General features: G+C 42.6%; 1 protein-coding gene across 1 annotated transcript in view; it reads left to right on the forward strand.

Annotated features, from left to right (window-relative positions):
* Window positions 1–13,088, forward strand: part of LOC308315804 (sodium- and chloride-dependent creatine transporter 1-like) — a 35,648-nt gene extending 22,560 nt beyond the window's left edge. Inside the window, exons 8-14 of the mRNA XM_080763964.1 lie at window positions 2,385–2,509; window positions 4,008–4,120; window positions 5,847–5,978; window positions 8,463–8,565; window positions 9,224–9,324; window positions 10,693–10,863; window positions 12,059–13,088. Coding sequence (XP_080620090.1) covers window positions 2,385–2,509; window positions 4,008–4,120; window positions 5,847–5,978; window positions 8,463–8,565; window positions 9,224–9,324; window positions 10,693–10,863; window positions 12,059–12,187 — 874 coding nt within the window. The 3' untranslated portion in view covers window positions 12,188–13,088. The remainder of the gene's footprint in view (window positions 1–2,384; window positions 2,510–4,007; window positions 4,121–5,846; window positions 5,979–8,462; window positions 8,566–9,223; window positions 9,325–10,692; window positions 10,864–12,058) is intronic.
* Window positions 13,089–18,981: the final 5,893 nt, after the last annotated feature.

Genomic DNA, 18,981 nt, shown 5'->3' on the forward strand with positions numbered 1-18,981 from the left:
TATCTATACTGTACTTTCTTGGCACCTGCATTTCCCCCACAGCGATCAATGAAGGTCTTTTCTTATACATATACAATACAATAATTGCACATTATTATTGCGCTGACTGCCGGAACGCTGCAGCAGACGCCATCATGGGTCGGCCTCGGCTGTCCCCGACGCAGCTGCAGCGTTGCGGTGAGTCTATAACTATGCAACAACAGGCCTGGCTGTTGTTTATGCTGCTGTCTCTCCACCTCACTGCAGAGCCCCAGACTGCTGGCCCGTCGCCAGCAAGACTTTGTTTTGCGACGCGGAGCCTCCGTCAGGACAAACAGAGAGGATCATTGTCCCTAGTACTACAGGAGAACTGGAACGCTGTTGTTGACCCGCCCACCGGGTGGAATTACTTCCATCTATACGTGACCCGGAATGGCCATTAAGAGACGTTATTGTTTTTGTTTTTTTTTACTGTGGGGGCTGTGTGTGTTCACCTATCGTGACGGCACTCTTTGGTCCGCTCAGCCCATTCAGGCGGAGAGAGGCTTATTGACTCTCTTTTGCTGTCGTCTATCTGCCAGCTGCACACAACAGGAGCTATCAGAGGAGTGACTATTGATTGGGCTAATTACTCTCCCTCTCTGTCCATCCTGTCTTCTGTTGTCCTACTAACCTCGCCTCGCCAAGGAGGAAAAGCCTGGTTCTTCTAAAACGAAGCCGTGTGATCCAGTATAGACAAGAAGAACCAAAAATGTGGGTTCCGGTCGGCATTGTTTTTGTTCCCCACACAATGCGAATCAATTCGTTTTGTATCGCTAGTACTCTTGTCTTAACCATAGACTGTAAAAAATATGGACAAAGCGTTCCCCGGGTCTAACATGGACGTAAAATGAAGCCTGTAATTCCTTGCACTGTAAGTCGCCATATTTCTAGATCCGTTTGGGCCCAGCTGGCCATTGGCTGGCTCCGTTTGGGCCCAGCTGGCCATTGGCTGGCCCAGACAACGAGGCGGGACTTCCCCCCTTACTCTTCGTTGGTTTTTATTTTGACTGAACGGGGGGTGGCTCCCGTTCATAGACTGTAACGGTAGCCACGCCCCTCAGAACATACGCATAACATATGAACTTTCAGGAAGTCCCGATTTCCTTAGTGGCTTCACGAAATATCTGTCTGACTGCCCCCCTGGTCTTAACCCATTCAGGACAGGAACCCCTTTTGGGATTCTTGTTGCAATCTACAGTATATAGTGTGACGGCCCTGCCCCCTCTGCCTCTGCACAGTAGGCTACCGGGCAGCCTGGGTGATTTAGGGCAGAGTGGAGCAGGCCGTTAGGCCAACTGTGTACACCTGAGTGGGGTGTGGTCTGAGAGAGTATATAAGGGCCTCTCCTTCCATGCTCTCAAGCCAGCTCTCTTTCCTTCCTTCCAAGCAGTTGCACACCTTCTACACACAGCACACTCCATACATCCATACACTGACTGCATACATGACTGAACACTGACATTGTCGAATCGGCTTCAGTCCTAAATGCGTTAATATTTGTTTATCCTGTTACCCACTAATTGTTTTTGACTATTTTGAGATGCCTTGTTTATTTGCTTCGGTATATAACCTATTATATGAACTAGGACCAAACCAAACGATTATTATACCAAAAGAAACTAAACAATTATAGTAAACTAAACGCATTTTAAAGGGGAATCATTTTGGAGGTGGGTTCTGCCCGCTTAATGAAGTAAAGTTATTTCCGCTCCAAAACGGATCAGAAAACAGATAATGGTATTGATCCCAGGCTAGTGTCCTACAGGCAGTGGTGGACAGGAATGAAGTACATTTTCTTGTCACTGTGCTTGAGTACATTTATTTAACTCTATGGTGTCATTTTTTTTTGTTTTAAAATACAAAATACGTTCCACTTCCACACTCAGAGTTACAGACGTATAAGGGTCCATTTAATTCCATTTGCACACTCAGACTTACAGATCTATAAGGGTCTGTTTGGTTCCATTTGCACACTCTCAGAGTTACATATAAGGGTAAATGGTCCATTTGGAATCCCATCAAGGAACCCAGAGGATCACTGGACCTCACTCTGAGAATCACTGTCCTTTTATATTTCTCACTGGTATCGGATCTGTACTCGGTATCGACCAATACGCAAGTTACGCATTGGAATTGCTATCGAGAACGCAATTTAGGAAAAGTTTTAATTTGAGACTGCCCCTCTCTCTCTCTCTCTCTCTCTCTCTCTCTCTCTGTGTGTGTGTGTGTGTGTGTGTGTGTGTGTGTGTGTGTGTGTGTGTGTGTGTGTGTGTGTGTGTGTGTGTGTGTGTGTGTGTGTGTGTGTGTGTGTGTGTGTGTGTGTGTGTGTGTGTGTGTGTGTGCGCGCGCGCGTGTGTGTGCAGGGATGCGTTCGTTCTGGCTCTCATCAACAGCGGGACGAGCTTCTTCGCCGGCTTCGTAGTGTTCTCTGTGCTGGGCTTCATGGCTGCAGAGCAGGGCGTGGACATCAGCAAGGTAGCTGAGAGTGGTAAGAACGACACCTGGTCCAATAGTCCAGAACATTACAATTATGAAAGTCCATTTCTATTTGATTCTATATTTTATAGTAACCGATTATTTTACCCCACTGTTAAGACCTTTGAACACCTTTTTAAAGTCATTGAATTGTAACTTTAGAAATGTGCAGATACCCTGTGTATACACTTAGGCCACGTTTAGAGGACAACAGCAAAGTCCTGTTGCGTTCTCGCGTTTTGGAGATCCCCACCCTGTTGCGACATCACAAGTTTTGCGTATTCCTTCGTATGATTACATGGAGACCCCAGGCACAGCGTTTTCAAACATATCCACTCTGGAAGGTGGTTCCACTCTGTCGCGTTTTCAACCCCCCGATATCGGCGTTGCCGTCTAAACGGAAGGAACATCTGATATGTGATTTTCTCTAGAGACCGTTGGCGTGTAAACATGGCCTCATACTGTGTGTTGGTTTGTTTTCTGTTGAGTGAGAAAACAATGTTGCACATTAATAATAATTTAGTAGGCAGCCAAATAAGCCGACCGGATGTGGTTTTAGGCTTGTGTCCAAGCCCTTGTGTCCAAAGCGATTAGGATAGTGTTTAGATAAATCTGTCTATAATAAAAACACAGAACAGAAGCAGAAATAGGGCCAGAAGTCCCGCAATCTCTGAGAGCTATAAATCTGTATATGCCTGTCACAATTAGTACATAAACGAATAAACAAATTCGTAACTATCTAGATCAGACAACATTAAAGGCGAGAGACATAAAAATCTCTATGGACTGTGCAGCTCTTTATTTATCCTTTATTTAATCGGGAGCCAATGGAGAGAGGTAAGGACTCGTGTGATGTGGTCAAATTTTTTGGTACCGGTGAGAAGGTGGGCAGCAGCATTTGAACTAATTGCAGGCGTTTGAGTGCGGATTGGTCGATTCCATAGTATAGGGCGTTACAGTAGTCCCTGTCGTGATGAAATGAAAGAGTGGATAACGGTTTGGAACTGTTTATGGGGGAGATAGGGTTTGACTTTGGCGAGTAGGTGGAGATGGTAGAAGCAGGGTACAGGTAAGAGTTTTTCTTCTTTCTAATTATTTGTTCGGCCCAAACAATTGTTGTTTATTGTCATGAATTGTCAGGAGCCGAGTTGGCTTTGTCCGAGGCTTAAAGGTCTTTAAATAAATACTTTTGAAACATCTACTGTATGGCAAAATGAATGGGAAATTCTCTTCCGGTGCCCTCGCCGTTCTGAAGGGAGTGGGACTGCGACACTCTACGGTTTTGCTTAACAGGGTGGCTGCATTCCCTATTTCCATTGTTCCCAACTTGCATCGTTCCCAAGTAGGCCAACGGGCACAGGTCCAGTATATTCATCGACATAGCATGAAACTTTTACACAATAAACACATGGCAACAACAACGGTGGTAGTGAATGACACCTCACTTTCGATCGGAAATCAACTAAGATTTCAACTAAGATTTCATGATCAAGATTTTAATTTTTCTCCAGGTCCAGGTCTGGCCTTCATAGCATACCCCAAGGCTGTGACACTGATGCCTCTGGCTCCTCTCTGGGCTGCACTGTTCTTCTTCATGCTGCTGGTGCTGGGGCTGGATAGCCAGGTAACGCACGCACGCATGCACGCACACACTGTCACGTTCCGTGACATGTTTTGGATTTTCACGTGTTCCTTGGTTTTTAGTTAGTTAGTGTTTTACTTCTTTGTGTTACTGTGATTTTGTAGTCTGTATTTTCCTTGTTTCGTAGTTGCAGTTTTACCTTTACACTGTGAACCTTTATTTTGTAGGCTTGTTTTGTGCCTTCCTGTCTGCCCCCGTAGTTCTGTTGCTGTCTTGTCTCACTAGTCCTGTGATTGCCAGTGTTTCCACCTGTGTCCCCTTGGTTCCCCAGCCTATCCCACTGTTGATTGTCAGTGGTTCGTCGTAAAATGTTGTCAGTGTTGTTTAGCTCCCCGTAAGTCAATGTATTTTCCTAGTCCTATAGTGTTATTTCTTGCTCCTAGTGTTAATTCCCTAGTTTATTCTTGTTACTGTGTTTGTTCCTGCTCCTCTGGTTTTTGGATAATAAACCACCGTGCACTCGACCTGCCTTGTGTCTGCCTCATCCTCTGCTTTTGTCCTGCGCTTGGGTCCTACACCTCTCTGCCCCGCACCGTGACACGCACACACACACACACACACACACACACACACACACACACACACACACACACACACACACACACACACACACACACACACACACACACACACACACACACTCTCTGTGCTTTACTATTGTTTATTTTTACATTATGCTGTCTGAAATAGAAGTGCGTAAGAGCATGCAGCATGGTGTCCCTGCAGATGGTTGCTCCCTTTGTATTTCATACTTTTTTTAATGTTTTCTTTCCATTCATTTAATGCCCTACTTTGTCATACAAAGCGTGTCGCAACAGTCAATGATGTGTTGAGCGCCGCAGATGGCCGATCGACCTACAAGCTCGCATTTCAGCGACACGTAGTGTCTGCCATACATACATTTAAGCATCATACGTTCACCAACATGATCTCAAATGACTGGCTGAATGGGCTGAATAAATCTCATGAAACCTGATGGATGAACCATAATCACTTCAGTGACCCGCATATGACATTTACTCTAGCGCCACTCACAGGCCAAAATGTCAACTTTGCCACAAGCTGTATCATAATCTAATAGGCCTGATTGAGCCCAAACACTCCCTCCCTGGCAGAGAGAGCATCTCTTCCTTTGTTTTTCCATTCACTCTGTAATCGATGAGCCTCTGTTTCCCACTCCCTCCCTCACTCCTTCACACACACACACACACACACACACACACACACACACACACACACACACAGTGTCACACACACTCTCTTTCTCTCTCTATGACGCGTGTGCACACACACACACACACACACACACACACACACACACACACACACACACACACACACACACACACACACACTATAGCTACACAAACATTCCAGACCTTTCAACAGTTGCAGTGTTTGCAGCTTGTGCGTTGTGTGTTTATGACTCGGCCAGTATTTTCTTCCCATTGTAGAGACTCATCAATGAGGTTCTGTCTGATTCACATAGAGACTAACTGTCTGCTCCATTCATTCACTCTCTCTCTCTCTCTCTCTCTCTCTCTCTCTAATCACATTGGCTGCAGTCTGTGCGCAGTGCCATGTAGGAAACAAACGCAGAAATGATCTTTGCTGTAATTATCCCGTCATCATCAACTCCTTCTGACCTCTCTGACTCAGATCTCTCTCTCTCTCTCTCTCTCTCTCTCTCTCTCTCTCTCTCTCTCAGTTTGTTGGGGTCGAGGGCTTGATAACAGGGATCCTGGACATGCTTCCTCCCAAATCCCGGCTGCGGCGCGAGGTGGTGGTGGCCATGTGTTGCGTCACCTGCTTCTTCATCGACCTGTCCATGGTCACTGAGGTACGCTGTGCCATTCCATTCCCGGCCCTGACGTTAGAATCCTGGTCCCGACGGTTGCAGCCACTGCAATATACTAGCATTAGAATAGGATGATAAACATAATCTTGCAACTGTACTCAACAATACTCCACTTCTCCTCTATACCAGTGGTTATCAACCTGTGGATCGGGACCCCCAGGTGGGTCCCCACATGATTTTATTTTTTTGGTGATAACTTTTAAGATCTTTCTAATACCCAAACAAAAAAAGAATGAAATCGCAAATCGCATTACTGCATCAACAAACCATAATATAAAGAAATAAGAAAGATTTTCCACAATATTGCCAAAATATAGGCTAATAAGTAAGGCTGCATGATATATCGAACATGTACCTTCATCAGAGTGGAGAATATAAGTATAAATTAAGTTGAGCAAAGCCACTCTTCTCTGCCCCTCTCTCTAACATATATTGGTTATGTGACCATGGCATGTGCATAATATATTAATCGATTATTTAATCGGCAGAGCTGTCGATTATTCGATTTGGCTGATGGTCACTTTCTGGCATCCCTAGTACAGTTGAAGTAGCTTGTTGTGTTTGGCAACGTGCATGGCTGAGAAGAACATATCAATCAATCAACGTATACACAGTTACAGTTAAATGTAGGTAAATGTGAGGTCACACTGTTTATGCAGGCTTTCATGTTTGCAGATCAAGGAGTGAAAAGAGAAGTAGTAAAGAATGGAAAATTAGAAAAAAAAAGCCTGAAAATAGCAGCATATTAAAATCCCCATGTTATGTATGTCCACTAACATGAGGGTATGCGCGTGACATCATCATCAAACCAGGAAGTTATTCAGGAACGCCTACTGAGTGTCAAAAAACTACTTTCTGGCCTTGACAGCCCATACATCCACGCAGAAAAGTCATATCTGATTGCATTAAACAACATTAAACAATGTTAAACTCACTTTGCATGTTGCTTTGCTACTCGATTTGCCATTCACTTTAAGCATGCGCATACCCTCTATAGAAACACCTACACAAGTGCTCATGCTGCAAGGGGAATCTAGTATCATGTCAGTATCATGTCAGTACCATGTCAGTGTCATGTCAGTATCATATATCATGTACATGGTATGAAATTGATAGATTTAATGTTTAAAAGATGCTAATGGATGGAGATGGAGAATTCTCTTTGATGTGATGGCCAGACTACTTCAAAAAACTCATATCATCTGTTGTGCTATTTGACGTTGATGTGCCAGAACAAGAATGAATTATCCAGTTGTAACTATAGGGGGCGCTGCTGGGCTGCAGGCCTGTTTTTAGCACAGGCACTTTTCACGACCCGGGACTGAAATAACTTATTAACACGACGAGGGGTTGAGCAGCTTATTTTAAAGCACAAAGTCAAAACAGGAAGAACCGCAGCGGCGTAACCCATATCTCTATATCAATCTCTTATTTCGCATTCTGATCACTTTTCACATCACTTGAAAACAATGCAGATCGTGCTGACAGAAGCAGGCTTGAGGCCCTCATGGGGCCCGTCCGAGCCAGGCGCTAGCTGAGCGAGTGCCCATTAACCCACCGGTGTGATGGCTGCACTGCCCAACTCAGCGCCCATTCATTCCGATACGGTGGGAATCCGTTATGATCTATACTTCCAAATTGCACATAATATAGTACTTATTATGAGTCGACCCCGAGACGTCCACGTCATTGAAATGTTTAAATGGAATGTTATATTTCTGCCCCTGAACATTGTTGACAAAAAAACATTTAAACTATAGCCATTGTAAAATGTGAAAGGAATCCATATTGGGGCAAGTGCATGGCTTATATTTCTCGTTATGTTATCATAAACTTAATGTTCTGATAAAGTCAGGGGCAGCAGGGTCGTGAAAACTGCAAACGTCTGCAGCCTATACCCCTTCTCACTTTGCATAATGCATTTTATTTACACTGTGCTGTATAGTATGATTATTCAGTATGCAGCTGTGCAATTGGATTTGTATTTATCACCAGCTGGACATGATATATTTGACCGCACATATACTGTACGACAACATGAACGCAAAATCACAAGTAGCAAATCGTCTCTGTCGGTTGGAAACCTCATATGTCCATAAACTGTTACTTTTCAGGATTCAAATTGAAAAAAGTTTAAAAACAAAAAGTCATCAGAAGTGTCAGATCGATTCGCGCCACGTTTAGAGCTTGCGGCTCTGCTACTTTTGATGCTTTTGTGTAATGCTGTAATAATATGATCAAGGAGGGCGTTAATTGACGAAAAAACACAATCTGAATATGGAGATATGAGGTTTCTGCCCGACACCACGTTTTCAGCTTGTTGATCTGATACTTTTGATACATAATTATGTCGTATTTTTTAATTTGAACCCTGAAAAGTAACACTTTTGAACATAATGAGGTCTCCACCCGACAGAAAGTGGACCTCTGTGACTAACCTCTTTGTTGTGGTCGTGTCATTCCCAGGGAGGGATGTACGTGTTCCATCTATTCGACTACTACTCTGCCAGTGGCATCACTCTGTTGTGGCAGGCCTTCTGGGAGTGTGTGGTGATCGCCTGGGTTTATGGTGAGTCAGTCTGAAGACTCCCCTCTTCAGACTCCACCTTAGCCCCGCTAGCACTTGCCCAAGCCTTGACGACCTTGCAGTCTTATGCTTAAAGGTTCAAAATGTCATTTAGATGGACGCCAGGTTCTTTTATTGACCTGGCATCGTATAGTTTCAATGTACAGATTATTATACTGTTACGACTTATTGGTTTACCTATGATTCTAGACTTCTATTTCTATGCATTTGATATTAGTATCGAATGCAATCCAGGGTGATTTACAGTAACACGAGGTAATACATTGTATTACGGGCGATTTACAGTAACACAAGGTAATACAATGTATTACCTCGTGTTACTGTAAATCGCCCGGTGAGGCACACATACTCGTTGGCCTGGGTTTATGTGGAGGCACACACACACACACACACTTGTTCACCTGGGTTTATGGGGAGGCATACACACTTGTTCACCTGGATTTATGTGGAGACACACACACACACACACACACACACACACACACACACACACACACACACACACACACACACAGGTGCACACACTGGTTGTCCTGGGTTTATGGGGAGGCATACACTGGTTGCGGCTCATCCTCCTTCACTGAGAGGGGAGCAGGACTCTCGTGCTGTCATCAAACCACATTTTGTCTCCCTCTGCCAGGCGCTGATCGCTTCATGGATGACGTGGCTCGTATGATTGGCTATCGGCCCTTACCCTACATGAAGTGGTGCTGGTCCTACATCACGCCCCTTGTCTGTGCGGTAGGTTTTACGCTTTATGTTTGTGTGTGTGTGTGTGGGGGGGGGTGTGTGTGTGTGTGTGTGTGTGTGTGTGGGGGGGGGGGGGGGGTGACAGTGGTGGACAGTAACAAAGTACATTTTACTTGAGTACTGCACTTATAGGACAACTTTACCTATTTTCAACATATCTTCATATAATTGGTCCTCAGGAATATGATACAGTTTTTGTCTACTCACTCTGTGTCTGAGAGGAGGACTGTGGGCGGTTCAGAAACCCGCCTACCAGTGACATCATACATGGGGAGTCCAAGCTAATAGAAACGGCAGGCTTTCTATTCCTGGAAAGTCTGTATGCTATAGAGCTCCGCAGGCCCGCCCCCTTTCAGAAAAGCGAGTGGCCCAGGAAGTGGAAGCCCCATGCATTCTCCCATCGGCACTTTTAATATAATTTATTTAAAGACGGTTACGCCGCGGACAAAGCCAATTCGGATCGTGACGAATCATGACAATGAACACAATCTTTTGGGCCGATCAAATAATTTATAAGACGAAAAACAAAACAAATAGTGTTGTCTCCTGACTTTCTTTTCTTCTTTCTAATGATTTGATCGGCCCAAAAGATTGTGTTCATTGTCATGATTCGTCACGATCCGAATTGGCTTTGTCCGCGGCGTAACCGTCTTTAAAGAAATTATATTAATAGTGCCGATGGGAGAATGCATGGGGCTTCCACTTCCTGGGCCACTTGCTTTTCTGAAAGGGGGCGGGCCTGCGGAGCTCTATAAGCCATCGTTCTCGCGTTAATATAAAATACACAGACAGACAGAGTATGAAAAGAATGGTGCCCTATTATCATCAGCATTAGTGAGTACTGAGGACGACCAATTATATGAACATAGGTTGAAAATGAGTGAAGTTGTCCTGTAAGTAAACTCAATTCTTTCAGCATTTACGATTGAATATAATTGTCTTCTTGGAAGCTTTTATTTTTAAAGCACTTTGAATACTTAAAAGCATATGCTACTCCCGTACTTAAAGGGGCATTCCACTAATTTTCAACATTTTACTATTACTATCATTAATGTACCTGTAAAAATCATTAGCATCATGTTAATGATTTGTTTCATAATTACAGTTCTAGGAAACACAAAATGGGGGGACTTTTTATTATTTCCACACAACAGCTCTAAGGTATATTAATGACATAGTAAAATGTTGAAAATGGGTGGTTTTCCCCTGAATTCTCCTTTGCTCGTGATTGAGTAATATTTGACCAGGAGCATCTATTGTTGCTAGTGCTAGTGGTTGGTTGTCAAGTGCTTTGTGTCCACTGTTGCATGCAAATAAAAACCTTGACCTTTTGAGCCGCTGCGGTTTGCTTTTGCACAGGGAGTGTTCCTGTTCCATGTGATGAACTACAAGCCCCTCACCTACAACACGGTGTACACCTACCCCTGGTGGGGGGAGATGCTGGGCTGGGCTCTGGCCCTGTCCTCCATGCTCTGTATCCCCGTTACAGCCCTCTACAAACTACTGCGCTGCAAAGGCTCTCTGCGAGAGGTCAGTGTGTTGTGTGTGTATGTGTGTGTGTGTGTGTGTGTGTGTGTGTGTGTGTGTGTGTGTGTGTGTGTGTGTGTGTGTGTGCACTGTGCGTGCGTGTGTGTGTGTGTTTCTGTTTTCAGCTGTTGATAGTCAGAAGGAATCCGTCTCCTTGGGTTACGACCCCCAGGACAGTGTTAATTTAACTGTGAGAATGTAAACATTGGAACCCGTACGGACCCACGTTGGGTCCGTTTTCCAAGAGTGAAATATTCCAATCCAATCCAATCCACTTTATTTATAAAGCGCATTTTTACAACTCAAGAGTTTACAAAGTGCTGTACAGAAGAATAAAACTATAAATACACTGTAGCTAAACACAAGAGACGGATGCAAAACGGATGCAAAACATGGACCATAGAAACTCAACCGGGGTTAAAAAGCCAAGGTGTAGAGGTGGGTCTTTAGGTGGGATTTAATAAAGGTCTCAATGAAGGGGGCCAGTTTGACATTGGGGGGGGAGCGCATTCCATAATGTGGGGGCTATGATGGAAAAGGCTCTATCGCCTCTGGTCTTTATTAAAAGGCTCTATCGCCTCTGGTCTTTATTTATACTGTGGAATTGAGTGCAGGCGTTTGCCATGTTTTCATTACTCATTAGAAGAGACGAGAATATGGTGCTGAACTCTCCAGTCCAGGAAGACAGCGTACAATCCCTTCTATGGCATTCTGAGGAATCAGTCATTTGGTCTTCAATGGAAGCATGTTTTGCACCCAAAACTATTCCTATTTTAGGAAGAAAGAGTGTTTGAAGTTGTCAAACTAGCAATAGAATACATGTTCAGAAGCATCTTCCATAAAACGGTCTTGGATATTTAATAATTATTAATAAAAGCAAAGGTTAAAGCCTCAATCAGTGAATCAATTCCTCAACTGGTTGGCTGTATATAGAACAGTATGGACAATATTTAGGACATTAAAAAACAACAAAAAGTCTACATACATACTGTGCTAATTGTTTAGGAAACACATTTTATTTAACTTTAATCCGTCTGTCCGTCTGTCTGTCTGTCTGTCTGTCTGTCTGTCTGTCTGTCTGTCTGTCTGTCTGTCTGTCTGTCTGTCTGTCTGTCTGTCTGTCTGTCTGTCTGTCTGTCTGTCTGTCTGTCTGTCTGTGCGTGCGTGCGTGCGTGCGTGTGTGTGTGTCTCTCTCTAGCGGTGGCAGCACCTGACCGCCCCGGTGTGGGGCAGACACCACCTGGAGTACCTGGCGCCTGAGTCTGAGGCCAAACTGCTGCCCCCTGCAGGAGGCAAGAGCACACTGCTGTTTGAGAGCGTCATCTGAGCTGAGCTGAGCTGAGCCGAGCCCCAGAACACAGAGCCAAGGGCCCCCCTTTATCTTTACACACACACACACACACACACACACACACACACACACACACACACACACACACACACACACACACACACACTAGGGATGCATGGTATAATGTCATCACATCAGTATTGTACAGTATTACGTGCCAACCACGTTGGTGGGACAAATTAACACAGCTTTAGACTTGACTTGAATGATGCTGAGCAAAACTCTCCAAAAAGTAAATGGATAGAATAAATGCTAAGAAAATAATGGCTATAGTTTCAGCCCTATTATACGGCCTTCCCTTTGAACTCCCAGCTGCAGCACTATTCTTTTTCTTCCACAATATGTTGCTCTGAACCAATGCCACAATGTCGCTGTCGGGCTGAAACCTCTTATCTCCACATTCAAACATTTTATGTTTTTTTTTTGTAAATTAACGCCCTCATACTACAGCGTCACGCAAAAGCATTCAAAATACCAGATCCACAAGTGTGGAACGGACACGAGGCGACATGTTTTGAGCTTGTAGATCTGCTACTTTTTAAATTTTTGAATTTGAATCCTGAAACGTAACCGTTTTGGACATATGAGGTTTCCAACCGTCAGCTACAAATGACAGTATTTACGGCACTCTCCAATTTCTCCCACTCCTATTTCATAGTTTTTGACAGGCCACTACTACACCAGCCAAAAAAATATTGTTTATCATTTTTGCTAAATATGACCATGGGCATTATCGCATAAAATGTCAATATCATGCAACCCTAACACACACACACACACACACACACACACACACACACACACACACACACACACACACACACACACACACACACACACACACACACACACACACACACACACACACACACACACACATGAAATACGTATAGCTTTGCACTAGCCTAGTAGAAGAAGCAAAATCTATTTAAAATAATATATATATTTAAAAATCCCTGGATGAAATGGATCAAAGATGAGACTCGAAAATAACTCCCACCAACCACAAACCGTCACAACGCAACAAGGCCTGTGACAAATTTGAGACAATATTTTTTTGCATAATCCTCATACTCCTTTCCATTACAAATATAAGAATAATAAGAAATAATACCAAGCTTATTAAATATGAAAGTTCTTTATATAATACGCATATCTGCCCCGTGCAACTTTAGCATACGAAGCCTAAAAGCCAAATTTGTATTCATAATACTCCAAAAATTGTTCGACCACACAAACACAATGAAAATCGTTAACCACAAGTATTTGAGCAACTAACTAATCGTCGTATAATGGCGACGGACAGGCAGCCCTAAAAACATCACCACAACAACACGTTCCCTCCCTTGGGCTCTGCTTTCTGGACTCTCTCCACCCCCTCCGCTTCCTGCCTCAGTGCTGTCCTGTCTCGTCTTGTCCTGTGAGTGTGATGTGATGTCCAGTGTCGCTGCAGTATCCACTACCCCCCCACCACCACCACTAGAGCCAGACCCATAGCCTATACATAATTATGATAATCAGCCGTTATGTGACTTTTTGGGTCATTGTTATTTCACATGGGTACGGTATGTGCAATTTTGCAGCCCGGCGTGCCGATTCTCGACCGATAAGAAGGCCGGTTCTATACAAATGCCTTCTAAACCAGTAGTTCTTTCAAGAATATCACAATATCAGATGTACAAGCTGGTAATGCGCTACGAAGTGACGTGCTGTGAGCTTGTGTGTATCTGCTGTTTTTTAAGGCATTTGTAGAATCAGCCTTCTTATTGGTTGAGAATCGGCACAAGTCGGCTAAAATCTAAAATGGCAGATGCTTTTCCCAGTTTTATTGGGTTCAAATCTGGTCATTCTAGGCAGGCAATTGTAAAAAAAAAACAAATAATGATCTTCAGAAATGTTGAAAAAAAAAATGAAACTTTAATCAAATCGAAACTTTTTCCCCAAAAATGGATTCTTTTGCACTTTTCTTTACAAAATATCGCTCAAAGACGTCAGCAATCGTTGGTCTATAATTTAGACCTCTCCGGCGGGATTGCATTGCGCGGAAATAATTGAGCATCGGGCGGGCTCAACTCTCCCTCCACTCCCACTCCGTCTGAGTGTCTTTATCAGCCAGCCCCGTCCATCTCAAACCAACGCCCCCACACGTCATTTGGTGCTGAATGAATGTAGAATAAACTGACAGATCTTTTGCAAAGACATCGTTTTCTGTTATGAACGTGGGGTTTTTCAGCACGTGCGTGTGTGTGTGTATGTACAGTATGAGACTATAGTGTACGTGAGCGAGTGTACCTGTGTTTACGAGATGGGTTTGCGTTTGTTTGGAGAGCACGGTAGCAAGTGTCTTAAGTTACGTTTCATTTCCCATTGACATCACGCAGGGGTGACGGGTCTTCAACAGGGGGTCCGGGACCCCTAGGGCCTAGGGGGGGTCCTCAGAGTTTCTACAGGGGGTCCGGGACCACTAGTGCCTAGGGGGGTCCTCAGAGTTTATACAGGGGGGCCGCCAAATCTTTGTGTGAAATTTATTTTTCTTTTTTTTAACCCTATAGCATCCCTGTTCGGAGGAGAACTTTAGCCCAAAATAGCTGATCTACATACTATAAGCTCACAGAGCGAGGCGTTGTGGTGAGCTTGTAGATCGGCCATTTTCAGCACAGGGTTTTGATGTAGAGGGAAAGGAGTGCATAGCAAGTAGAGAGTGAATGGTCAAGTTGTGTGTATTGTGTGTGTGTGTGTGTGTGTGTGTGTGTGTGTGTGTGTGTGTGTGTGTGTGTGTGTGTGTGTGTGTGTGTGTGTGTGTGTGTGTGTGTGCGTGTGTGTCAGCTAATGGGTCCTTGGGCTGAAAAATGTTGAAGACCCCTGACTCATGAGTCATGATGGCCACTGTTTTCTACCAACTGTATACTACCCATTGTATTACCTGTACAAAACTAACTTCCATTTGTAACAATGTGCAAACAAGCTAGAAAATACCCACAAACACATCAACAACACTTCCAGGTGTGTGTATTATTATCATTAACTAACTTATGTGTCCAGTCAGTGTATCATGTGGGTCTGTCTGTGAATCAGTGTCAACACTATTATTGCTGAGGGGATGATAAGCAGTATTTCCACCTTAAAGCAACGTTACACGTTGGTAGAGGTTGTGTGCTTACCTTGCCATGACGTAACTCCAAATATAAATATCAAAATATCTTGACTTCAATACTTATAATTCTAATAGACCTATACTGTATTGGCAGAATCAGCCTTTGTTGCGTTTGTTTATGTGCGTAAAGAGTGGATTTTGAGAGCTGTTTCACTATGCAACGCTAAGTCAACGACGAGACGATTTTGGAATATCAAAACATTTTAAACCGCATGGATTAAAGTTCTCAGTCACCACGACTGATTTCAGTCATTTGGAAACATGTCGTGGACCAAATATAGAAGATCGACAACCTTACTCGACAAGCTCACTCCTAGTATTGTGGAAAGATAAATACAAATTAATTAAATGAAAATAAAACGATTCACAGGAAGCAGGCTTTTTTCGGTTAAGATGAATGATTATTTTGAAGTGGTCAAACGAGCATTCGAATATATATTCAGAACAAGCATCTATATACATAAACCCTAATGATCTCGGATATTTCATAAAAGCAAAGGTGAAAGCCTCAATCTGCAATTTCTTCGACTTGCTGGCTGTAGAAGAGCAGGAACATATGTAGGTTTAGAAGGATAATACGTAAACATACAGTAGTTATTCTACAGAATCTACATATTTTGTTAATTGTTAAGGAAATGGCTCGTTTAATTTCACACATCACAGATTAGGATTTGGACTGACTGGAACGTTTCTGTCATGATATTTATTTTTTTCCTCCAATACCTGGGAGTTACATCGTCACAAAGGTAACTACACAACCCAGACCTCCATCAGTGTCATCTTGTTTTACGGAGAGAAGCTTCCTAATGGAAGGTAAATGAGAGGAAGAAGGAGAGAAGAGAGGGATGGGAGGGGAAAGAGACATGATGCCATGATGTCAAGAAAGACGCAATAAAAGACGAGATGGAAAACTATGTACTTTTGTTATTATTAAAACAATTGTGGGGGGGGAGGGGGGTTATACTTTTAACAGATAGAATATACTGCATGTTCATGTATTTGCATTATTTTCTCAATGCAAACATCAATGAAATACTGTACATCAGTGATACTCAACCTCAGGCCCGCGGGCCACATCAGGCCCGCGGGACCATTATGACTGGCCCACCAATGAAAATCTAAAAAAATGAAGAAAGAAAAATCTGGAAAATGAAATAAAAATAAATAAATCTGAATGAAGTTATCTTTAATTACATTATTATAAGTAATACTATTAGAGTTGTACTATTACTCGAACGAAAATAAAAGCTTGGGGGGGGGAGATGCAATGCAAATGAAAGACATATACTGTGTATCCCTATTCCCTGACATAATTTTATAGCTAAACGGACAGAATTCTATTTTATTTGAATGATGAAACCCAGCTGCCATTAATAGTTGGAAATGGAAATGGAAATTGCGGAAATGGAAATTGCGGAAATGGTGCAAATGGAAATTGCGGAAATGTAATTGCGGAAATTGCGGAAATGGTGGAAATGGAAATTGCGGAAATGGAAATTGAGGAAATTGCGGAAATGGTAATTGCGGAAATGGTAATTGCGGAAATTGCGGAAATTGCTCTTCACTTATAGCTATCTATTTTCAGGTAGATTGTTTTATTTTACTCAGTCAGCCATATCACTACTCATTTTTTTTCATGAAAAAGGTCATAGCTGGGTAATCTATTTTCAGGCAAATTGTGTTTATTGTATTTTATTTTACTCAGCCATAACAATTTATTTTCTGTTAACCAACTTGCTGGCTGGCAGGCAGGCAGACAGCTACTCATAGACAGGCAGACAGACAGACAGCTACTCATGGAGAATTGGACAGGCAGGCAGTCAGACAGCTACTCATAGACAGGCAGACAGACAGCTACTCATGGAGAATTGGACAGGCAGGCAGACAGCTACTCATGGACAATTGGACAGGCAGGAAGCAATTGAAAGAGAGAAGTTATCAAGTATCATTAATGTCATAATTTTATCTACTGGCCCCTGGCCCCTTGCCATTTTTGTAATGTTGCCCACAGGTAAATCTATTTGAGTATCCCTGCTGTACATCAAGAATCAAGAATATTTTGGTCAAAGAAATGTAATCAGATTTATTTTTATTATTATTATTTTACAAATATACACTTATACTTGTAGACAGATGTTTTGGTTTATTCCAGTAAATGTGCTGCGATAGACAGTACAGTCAAGGAGATCTGCTAGGTCCACACTACAGCGTATAGGTACAGTCTCAAAGCAGAGCAGCCAAATCACATGCCAAGTTTAATATCTATTCATACTTTTATCTTTTACTCGTACAAAAATTTAGCAGTGCAAAAAAACACAAACAAAACACAATATTCCAAAGCTACTTCTAGTACAGAAAGTGTTCACAGTTTTCACAGTCATCTGACAGATAAGTGATGACAACAGATGATTGGACCAGGATCCCTGGCTGAAATAGAAGGCAGGCAGCCTAGCTAGCAAGACGTCGGAAGCATCAGTTATGTGTGAATAACGCCTATAAATATGCTCATTTTGAAATATTACCTCCATTACAATATACTGCATATAATCGCTTTTGGAGTGGAAACCTCTCTAATGGCTATTTTTTGTATTATTTTTTATTTTTTATAAAATTGTGAAAATAGCCTATCTACAAACTTGAACTTCACTACTTTTGTTAGACACTTGTATGATGAAGCAGGGCATTAATGGTATTAAACTGGAAGGCTCGAGCGCAGCAGTTCTTGTATTGCTGTGGTTTAGGTTAGGAATAAGGTTATAGGGACGGGTTAGTCATAGTTTTACTGAGGTTAAGACTAGGTTTAGGTTCTTTAGGTCTGCTATTTTTGAAAAATCGAAGAACGACTGACATAGCTTTGTCAGAAAACTGTCAGGATGTAGAAGACATTTTTTTAATCTGATCTCAGGTCAGAATGGGTTAAACCCCAGTAACCGCAGTAAAAGTAACAGGTTGGCAAACAGCATTCTCTCCAGAACACAACAGAGACTATAGTCTCATAGACCGCCCGTCTTGGCCCATCACCACAATAGCACCTCCTCCCCAATATTAGTCTCAATGCTGCGTGCGAATTCACTCCCTTCTGACTAATGACTATTATAGTGCACTAGCAGTGATGTAAATAGGTTTTCAATGTAATGAGTCCCGGGATTCTTTTATAGCCGAGTCCCAGGGACATTTTATGAGTCCCACTTCAACGACGTTAGGAGTCATATTTTTACAATTTTTTACAAATTGCAGCATTTAACTCCCATTTCATTTTATATGGTTATAATGTGCTTATATTCATGTAGAAAACAGAAGAAGAAATGATTATTATAACTAAAGCTAGCAAAATAAACTAGAATAAAAAACACTACATCCCGTGGATGCAGAGGACAGAGGTCGTTGTTTTATTGCGTCCCTTAACTACAGTATAAACTGCGTTTTGGGATGCAGAATGCACCCTGTTTTAATCGCTGCACTATAGTGAATATAAATTCACCCCCTAATGACTATTATAGTGCACTATAGTGAATATAAATTCACCCCCTAATGACTATTATAGTGCACTATAGTGAATATAAATTCACCCCCTAATGACTATTATAGTGCACTATAGTGAATATGAATTCACTCC

This window comes from Protomyctophum bolini (genome assembly GCF_963924005.1).
Source record: "Protomyctophum bolini genome assembly, chromosome: 5".
Classification (NCBI taxonomy): domain Eukaryota; kingdom Metazoa; phylum Chordata; class Actinopteri; order Myctophiformes; family Myctophidae; genus Protomyctophum; species Protomyctophum bolini.